Source organism: Macaca nemestrina, chromosome 9 (genome assembly GCF_043159975.1).
Source record: "Macaca nemestrina isolate mMacNem1 chromosome 9, mMacNem.hap1, whole genome shotgun sequence".
Classification (NCBI taxonomy): domain Eukaryota; kingdom Metazoa; phylum Chordata; class Mammalia; order Primates; family Cercopithecidae; genus Macaca; species Macaca nemestrina.
Window position 1 is genome coordinate 9,984,356 of NC_092133.1, and position 9,757 is coordinate 9,994,112.

At 48.4% G+C, this 9,757-nt stretch overlaps 1 protein-coding gene across 1 annotated transcript in view; it reads left to right on the plus strand.

The window, feature by feature from the left end:
• The window catches only part of LOC105470066 (carboxypeptidase X, M14 family member 2), a 145,834-nt gene extending 138,543 nt beyond the window's left edge, over positions 1-7,291 (plus strand). Inside the window, exon 14 of the mRNA XM_011721812.2 lies at positions 5,905-7,291. Within this exon, the coding sequence (XP_011720114.2) occupies positions 5,905-6,158 (254 nt within the window). The 3' untranslated portion in view covers positions 6,159-7,291. The remainder of the gene's footprint in view (positions 1-5,904) is intronic.
• The last annotated feature ends 2,466 nt before the right edge of the window (positions 7,292-9,757 follow it).

A 9,757-nucleotide genomic window follows, 5' to 3' on the forward strand; every position in this document is an offset into this window, starting at 1 on the left:
CGTGTGTACTCTGCTCGTTATTTGTTTCTGCCTCTTCGCCCCCACGAGGTCAGGAGCCCTTGACTGTTTGGTTGGTTTGTTCCTCAGTGTATTATGAGCCCCCTGCCTGGCCACTTCTGAGCAGTGGATGCTCAATAAATACTTGTTGATGAATGGGCGGATGAACAGTCCATGATGGTCCAGGATTACCCAGTGAGAGGCAGAGCTATGATTTGAGCCAAGCGCTAGAGGCTTCAAATCTGGTGCTCCTTCCTTTATTTCCATGCTATTTTTCTTGATCAGGGAGGAGAGGCTCCTTCTCTGCAAACTGTTCCCATGATCCTGTCCTGTCAACAAAAGATCCCATTCCACCTGCCAGGAAGCAGACTTTGGGACATTAGGATGAGGTGAGGCTGGGGTTCAGACCTGGCCCACGTACCCTTCATTGCCAGGCTCCCTAGCAGTGGGCCTGGCATAAAAGACCAAATATGCAAATGAATAAACTGTGTCTAAAATGCCACAAAATTGTAGATTGCTGTATAATGCCATAAATTGCATTTTCCCATCTAGTTACTGATTTCTTCACTTAATAATATTTTCTGAACATTCATACCACTTGTCACTGATCTTATAGCCATGAACCATGAGGCTTCACACCGAATACCATGGAATTTTGTACATCGTAGCCCCTCATAGGTGTTCATTTTTTTCCATATATTTATTCACAATTCCTTAATTAATTCAGCAAATGTAGATGGCATAGCTGTAATGTGCCAGAGACCACGCAGAGTGTTGGCGATCATTATGCATGAAAGGCTGTGTGATGTGGTTCTGCATAGGATTTGTATTTTAAACATTACAAATGAAGCTCCTTTGAAATGACAATTCTAGAAGAGCCTAGAACATTCCTTGACTATTTAGTGCTTTGTATGCAATGTGAGAAAACATAAGAGTTTTGAACTGAGTGGGAGATAAAAAGACCCTGGGGCCCCATAAGCTAAGACAGAATACTTTGCCTAATGGGTGCTGAGTTTCAAGCCCCTGCAATCAAGGAGACAGTTTTGATGAGCTAATGGGAAATGCAACTCCCTCCCTTGATTTTCCCCTCTATAAATAATTTCCCAGTGTATTATCATGACAGATAAACTCCATACTTTACACACGGCTCTTTATTCTGTTTCAGAATCTTTCGGTTCTCAAGAAAAGCTCTGAATTTGCCTTGATTTCTGTCTGAGGTTTATGTGATCTGACAAGTTTTATTTTGGGATGGATTTTGCATAAAGTAAACAGAGGTATTAAATGGAATTCCACAGGGAGGGAAGCTGGTAGGAATGCTTTGAGTTAGATGCATATCAGTGCGTTGGACAGACACCCGGCTCACTGTTCCACACGACTGTCCTTTACTTGGTGGGTGCTGACCTGACCTGCTCGTGTTGACATTCTTTAGACCTGAGTTGCCCCTTCTGCCCGTGTATAGGAGATTGGTCAGGGTGGTGGGAGAAATTATAAGGAAAGACACAAACCTTCTTAGAAGGTCAGGACGTTTTGCAAAAACTTCAGAAGGGCAGAGTAGATAACAAGGGAATGTAAAGGAATTTATCTAAATCAATTTGTTTACTTATGTCTCCAGAAACCAACCTTTGATCATTTGTGTGCAGGACTGCTCTCTACTCGGGGGTGGACAATGTTAATTACCCACAAATTGTGTTTGCTCCAAGCCTTTGTCATTAAATCTGTACTAAATAAATACAAACATTCCTGGTTTATGGGGGCTGCACTCTTGTCAGTGGTGCTAAGTCGTGCAGTCCCCTATCCACATGCTCAGGCAAAATACTTGTGTCTGCATACTTCTTTCATCCATTGCTTGGCCAGAGTCTGTGGGACAGGCTTGGCATGCGTGAATGCCTGGGATGCCCATTATGTGTTGACTTCCACTGCAGCTCCCTAGAAGGTTCACCCTGAACACAGACCTGAGCACTCATGGGGACAGCAGCCCAACACTGCATCTCCCGCTTTTCATAATGTGATTCCAGACTTTTCCAGTGGCTAGAGACAGAAGCAGAGAAAATGAGAGCCTCAAGGAAGACATTGGGAAAATAGCCAAGAACTGAGGACAGCGTGCCCTGCCAGGCCAATGAGGGCATCAGGCAGATCCGTGTCTCCTCAGTAGAAGCTTTCAGATGACGGGGCCAATGCCACACACAGTCCTGATCATTGTATTCATTCTTTTGACCTTTCTTATTGAGCTCCTACTGTGCACCAGACTGGAAATACTGCAGTGAGTAAAACAAGTATGGCCTCTAAAAGTACACATTCTAGTGAAGGAAACCTAGAGATAACTCCAAAATGAAGATTTAAAAGTTTACTATGCACTGTGATCAGTGCCATGAAAAAAAAATAAATCAAGTGATATTTACAGATAGATGGGAAAGCCAAGGAAGGGTCCCTCCCTACGGGGACATACACAGGCTGGCCTTTAGAAGAGCAAAGAATAGCATTCAAGTTGGAGGGAACAGTAATTGCAAAGGCTCAGAGTCAAGAATCAAGAAACAAAAGGAAGCCTGTGTGGCTGGAGAGAGGCCGGCTGGGACCAGTGGAGCGCAGTGATGTGGAAGGGGCCTACAGGATCTGCGTTGGGTTTTGCTCTAAGCACTGAGCCCTCATCTGAATGGGGTGAACCCTCAGGCTCACAGGAACACTGTCTCCACCTGCTTGTCTATTTCTCTTCAAAAATTAGAGGGCTTACCTGACAGGACCACAAGGACAGAACAAATTTCTTGAAAATTAGTAAGAATAGCTTTCATTATTAAAAACAAACTCTAGGACTGGCGTGGTGGCTCATGCCTGTAATCCTCGGCACTTTGGGAGGCCGAGGCGGGTGGATCACGAGGTCAGGAGTTCGAGACCAGCCTGGCCAATATGGTGAAACCCCGTCTCTACTAAAAAAAAAAAGAGAGAAAAAAAAAGTACAAAAATTAGCCAAGCGTGGTGGTGCGCACCTGTAATCCCAGCTACTCAGGAGGCTAAGGCAGGAGAATTGCTTGAACCTGGGAGGCAGAGGTTGCAGTGAGCTGAGATCGTGCCACTGGACTCCAGCCTGGGCGATGGAGTGAGACTCTGTCTCAAAAAACAAAACAAAACAAAAAATCGAACTCTAGGCATTTAAATGGAATCTTGCAAGGCCTGACTTTAGAAAGGGTGAAAGGAAGTAGACCTGGCACAAGAGTTGGGAACAGCAGTGGGAACAGTATATGCAAAACCCAGAGGTATGAGATGTGTGTGTCCTGAGATACCACTGCAAGGCAGTCAGAATGGCTGGAACAAAGGGGTGTGAGATACAATAGGGGAGGGCAGGAACTGGGACCCCAGAGGCTCCAGCCACCCAAGGACTTTGGATTTCATCGCCATGTGGCCCTGCGATAACGGCAGGTCTAGGGAATAAGCACCATGATGTGTATAAGAAGGCCAGCAACAGCACAGAGGGTGGACTGGGGAGGGGACAGGGAGAGCTTCTTCTGGCTTTTTCGGGGACAAGGGGAATCACAAAGGCTTCTTATTAGAAACATGAAGTTGAGCCAGTTATGCTGATAACCATTAATTGTGGGTTTCTTTCACTGCTCAGCTTACTAAGGACCTCCCTTGGTGAGAACCTGGGCTGCCCCCTCCCTGAGGTGTTTAACCTCCAAGTGCCATTGAGTCAGGTGCTCCCACTGAGAGGTCTGCTTCCAGGGGCCTCCAATGGCCAGTGCCCTACAACAGTTGTTGGTGGGGGCAGGCTCTTGGCCTTAACTAATCCCCTCTGAGCACCCTTGGTAGTTGAGACCTGATATGCCCCGCTTCTCAGGCCAGTAAGCCACGTGCTCTCCTGGTCGCTCACTTCTCTCCAGCCCATTCAGATGAACCAATGTTCTGACCTGTTCGGTGTTCAATCCAGGAGGATAAACGGCATGCATGTTGAGCACGGAAGAGGAAAACACGGGCTCTACAGGTGCCTACAGCTTTAACACAGAGCCGAGGCAGGAAGCAGAGGCCATTTCCACTCTCAAGGATGCGCTGCCTGGTAGCAGGGAGAGGGGAGAGGACAGGCAGGGCACGTGGAGGAGGTGGCTCGCTTGGGCTTGTCAGGGACTGTGGGAACCCCGAGGGAGATCTCCAAAGACAAGCTTTGCTGTGAGGCTCGAGTCACCTGCTGGTATAATTCAGCCTGTCGATGTGCTCCTGAAAAGGTATGAAGTGGCATTTTATTTAGTTGAAGAACTTGCCATTTCACTAAAAAAGACCCAGGACACATGCCAGGAGCCACCCACCTGAGCGTGTACCTGGGTCTGTCAGATGAGTCCTGTTTTCCTTTCAGCTCCTTAATGATGTACTTGTGGCAAATGACTGCCTCCACGTTTCACTTCCCGTCACGTCCTGTGCTCTTGTGAGCTCAGCGTATTGCACTGGGTGTTTCGGATGAACTGGGATTAGAATGTTCATGATTTCAACACGATGCTTCAAAGTGTTATAGAGATGTGTATATGGGAGATGTATATTTGTAAACACATACATAGTTTTCTTCCATCCATTAGAAGACTTCAGGACTTGTTAAGACAAGCAAACCTTGTCCAGGGACTACTAAGTACTTGATCAAACCCAACCTTTTCTCTACCTGGCTCCAAAACTTTAGACTGGTCAGGACGTTCAGATTGTCACAAGTGAAGGACTGCTGATTACTAGCTGTGTGACCTGGAGCAGGATACTACACCTCTCTGGGCATCAAATTACTCACATAGAAAAGGGAATAAGCGTGCAGCCTGTATCACAGAGTCACTTGGAGGGTTCAGTGAGCCAGTGCCAGCCTCGTCTTTCTGTGTGTGGGTAGTGTTCTCCGGGATGGCCTCTGGTGTCTCCTTTTCTGTCTCATGGTCTCTGATATGCTATGGATCTAAATGTTCTCACCAGGCTGTAGGCTCTCTGGGAGAAGTGACCTCAGCCTAGAACCTGTCTTTTTTTTTTTTTTTCTTTTTTTTTTGAGCCAGAGTCTCACTCTGTCACCCAGGCTGGAGTGCAGTGGCATGATCCCGATTCACTGCAACCTCCGCCTCCTGGGTTCAAGCGATTCTCCTGTCTCATCCTCCAGAGTAGCTGGGATTACAGGCACCCACCACCACACCCAGCCTCCCAAAATGCTGGGATTATAGGCGTGAACCACTGCACCTACCACAGGGATCCAGCCTAGAACTGAGGATGGACCCAGGTCACGTTAGGTGCCTGGGAGGTAATCGGCCGGTGGTTACCTGGGAGGCATGGGCACCACCTCAGCTCCAGCTTGAGTTTCATGTGGTCTCAAGGCTCCTCTGCCCCGCAGCATCCATGTATAGATGCCCCTGCAACTCCCAAGTCTCTCCAGGCCCCAGCCAGGGAATGGGGTACAGGTGCCAGGGCCTCTCCTGGGTCATCTGACTTCAGCCCAGTTAGTCCTTTCCTTCTCTTTCCAGAAGTGAAGAGCCCACGCCTTTAAAAAATGGTTATTGTGTACTTGCAGCCATGCTAAGGAAGCCAGGAGGCCCTGCACTGATGGCTTTTCAAGATGGCATTTTGTGGCGAGGGCATACCGTTTGGAAGTTCAAGTTCGTAATGAGTGGCTCATATTGTCACAGAGCAAGGAGCATTAGCGATCGGCTCTCCAGCTTTGCTCCTATGTACTGGCACTGCGGGAAGCCTACACCTCCCCTCCCTGTTCAAACCATTAAGGCAGCTTTCAGAGAGGAAAACATCTTGGCTTCCAAAATGCATTAAGAATTTGCATCTGCAGGAGCTAGGATTCCACGTTGCCAGCCTGAGAGTCTCTCTCTGGCCCAGGGAGCTGGTCTTGGAGGAGGGCTGGTGGGATTTGCATTAGCAAGAGCTGCTCTGAGTCTCCCCTGGTTTTCCTTTCCACAGCCAACGATGGGGATTACTGGCGCCTCCTGAACCCTGGAGAGTATGCGGTCACAGCAAAGGCCGAAGGCTTCACTGCATCCACCAAGAACTGTATGGTTGGCTATGACATGGGGGCCACACGGTGTGACTTCACACTTAGCAAAACCAACATGGCCAGGATCCGAGAGATCATGGAGAAGTTTGGGAAGCAGCCCATCAGCCTGCCAGCCAGGCGGCTGAAGCTGCGGGGGCGGAAGAGACGACAGCGTGGGTGACCCTCCTGGGCCCTGGAGACCCGTCTGGGACCCACGCAAATTAAACCAACTTGGTAGTAGCTCCATAGTGGACTCGCTCACTGTTGTTCCCTCTGTAATTCAAGAAGTGCCTGGAAGAGAGTGTGCATTGTGAGGCAGGTCCCAAAAGGGAAGGCTGGAGGCTGAGGCTGTTTTCTTTTCTTTGTTCCCATTTATCCAAATAACTTGGACAGAGCAGCAAAGAAAAGCTGATGGGAGTGAGAGAACTCAGCAAGCCAACCTGGGAGTCAGAGAGAGAAAGAGAAAGAGGGGAGCCTGTCCGTTCAGAGCCTCCTGGCTGCCTGGAAAAGGATTCTGGTATTTCCCCTGTTTGCGTGACAGCAAAGGTTCCACATGCATTTGCAATTTGCACAGCTAAAATTGCAGCATTTCCCCAGCTGGGCTGTCCCAAATGTTACCATTTGAGATGCTCCCAGGCATCCTTCGAGAATCCACCCTCTCTGGCCCTGGGACATTGCAAGCTGCTACAGATAAATTCTGTGTTCTGTTGACAATGGTGTCATTGCCAAGTGCACATCAGTGAGCCTCTTGAATCCATTTAGTCTCCTTTTTCAACAAAGAAGTGTGTTCAGAAAAGGAGAGAGAGGCTGAGATCACTCAGGAGTTTTGTTGGGCGGTAAGCATGGAGCTTCTTGCACAAATTCTGGGTCCATAAAGAACTCCTAAACTCCTTGCAGATCCAGTAGCCCTGGAGTCTCCCCAAGTAGGGAAAACCAGAGGTGCCAGCCTTCCTGAGGGGCCAGATAATTTAGCCTGGATCTCCTCTTTCACCTGCTAGGACTGGAAAGAGCCAGAAGGGGGGTGGCCTGAAGCCCTCTCTCTGCTTGGGGTATTGCCCTGTGTGGAACTGCGTGCTCATGGGCTGGCCTCATGTCAGTCTGGGAGTTATTTTTGATATGTGGAATGCCAGATCTTCCAAATTAGGCTAAATGCAATGAAAACCTCTTAGGATTGTCTGTGGAGCATCAGTTTGGGAAGAATTATTGAATTATCTTGCAAGGAAAAAGTGTGTCTCCGTTTTTGTTAATGTTGCTGCCTCATTGACCTGGGAAAAATGAAAAAAAATAATAATAAAGAAAGCAAATGGTAAGACCCTTCTGGTGTGTTTGGCTTTTCTGGGTAGGCTTGCAGCCACCCCACTACCTCTTTCTGAGGTTGGTCAGCCTAGACAAGGTGCCTGCTTGGGGGTGGCCATCCTGCACCCCGACTAAGCTCAGCACTGATGCTGACAACACTATGTTCCCTGCCTCCTTCCTAGGAGAGACACATGTTTGGGACCCACTATTCGCTCTTGGAGATGCCCGTGAGCATCTTTAGAGAAAAGATTCTCATGTAGCTTTTGCACAGTCTATACTCAGGGTCAGCTAACTTTTCTTTAAAAGGGTCAGTAAATATCGTAGGTTTTGCAAGCCACACAGTCTCTGTCATAACCACTTAGCTCTGCTATTGTAGCACAAAAGCAGACATACACAGTACAGAAATGAATGGGCCAGCACTTTGGGAGGCCGAGGTGGGCAGACTGCCTGAGGTCAGGAGTTCAAGACCAGCCTGGATAACATGATAAAACCCTGTCTCTACTAAATATATAAAAATTAGCTGGGTGTGGTGGTATGTGCCTGTAGTCCCAGCTACTCAGGTGGCTGAGGCAGGAGAATCATTTCAACCGGGAGGCATAGGTTGCAGTGAGCCAAGATCGCATCATTGCACTCCAGCCTGGATGACAGAGAAAGACTATCTCAAAAAAAAAAAAGAAAGAAAGAAATGAATGCGCATGGCTGCATTCCAGTACATCTTTATTTACAAAAACAGGTGGCAGCTGGATTTGGCCTGCAAGCTAGGGCATAGTCACACAGTCAGCTCCTGCTATAAGCTGTTGTTGGCTGATAGAACTTTTTGTGACGATGGAAAGGTCCTATTGTGTGCTGTCGAATGCCACAGCACTGGCCATGTGTGGCTACTGAGTACTTTAAAGGTGATCAGTGAAACTTAAAAACTGGGTTTCTCATATTACAGAATTTTAGTTTTAATTTGACTTTTAATAGCCACTTGTGGCTAAAGGCTACATATTGGACCACACAGCTCTCAACTAAGCCCATGGTAGGAAAATCTGACCCTCGCAGCAGTAGATATGGAGGTGGTGCTATAAAGCATTTAAAACTATAAACCACCTTTGTATTTCAGAAGGTGGAGCTGCAGGGGTGAAAGTGACCCTTCTGGGCCCTTGAGACATGTCCTGGACCCACAATTTAAACCCGAGCAATCCCACATTTGCTTGGAAGATTGTGGATTTGTCCAGTCCCTGCCATGCTGACCCAGAAGCCAGGTCCTGGCCCTTGATGCCGAGATGGCTCGGTCTCATTTCCAGTAGTCAGCTCTGGAACTTGCGGCGCTACTGCACACAGCCTACTGCGTCCATGCCATTCTAGACCCTCCCTGCAGCCTTGTCACCAAACTGAGCCCGTTTGCAGGCATCTTGGGATCGCAGGCAGGGGCTCTGCATTCAGGGCTGGCCAGGACTCTTTGGTGTGTGATGTGAGGTCAGGCATCCTTTCTAATCTCTCATCTAGTCCTGCAAAGTAAAGCCCTCAGGCTTCATAGACTCTAAAGGGCAGGCTGGCTGTGGTGTCTGATGATTTCTGGCAGAGAGCCGACATTCTGGCTTCCTAAAGCTCTGTTCTGTTGGAGTCACTTCTCTCCTCGGCCCCTCCATGACACAGCGGCTCCTCACTGGACCTTCAAGCCCACACCACCTTCCTTGAGCGGCTCCTCACTGGACCTTCAAGCCCACACCACCTTCCTTGACTCGGAGCCCAGAACCTCTCTCCTACTTGCCTTCTCTCCTGCTTTTCAGCTGGAATTACCCTCCTAGATCTTTCCCTAGGTTCAACTTGGGCCTCTGCACACAGCTGAAAAACCCTCCTGCTTCTCTCCAGTCCTGTCTCAAATGCCAGCTCCTCCAGGAAGCCTTTCCCCTCTCAGGACCATGGTATTTCTCACTCCTTTGGACAAATCTGCAGAGCCCTCAGGGCCTCTCAGAGGAGTTATGTTACTTCAGGTTCTCTCCGCTGTTGGTCCGGAAGTTCCCAAGGGCAGGACCTACGTCCTCCTCAGTTCCCATTCCTGCAGGGCCACGCCCCACTGCAGCAGGTGCACCATGAACACGTGTGAAGCCAAGCCAGCCTCTGCCACATGGTGCTCTGTTTGTAGATTCCCTTAACAAGTTCACAAAATGTGACTTGATAAATTGAAAATCTATACTTTGAATTTATTTGGTGTCTTTTTACCTCTTCAAGAGTCTTCATTTTTATAAGTGAAATCTGGTACTTGACTGAGTAGAAACACGTCCAGAGATTGACAGGCTGTTTGTTTGAGATGTTTTTCTGCAGGATAAAATCAACCAATGTGGTATGTCTCTTTCTGGCGGAGTCCAGTGCCTGTCTACTGTCTTCATCCTCCCACGCGGGTCCCAGGAGGGCCGCAGCAGCATCACCCTCTTTCATGTCTGTTTTATGCTGAGGGGCACCTAAGGAGCTGTGCAGAGCAGGAGCTCAAATCAGCAT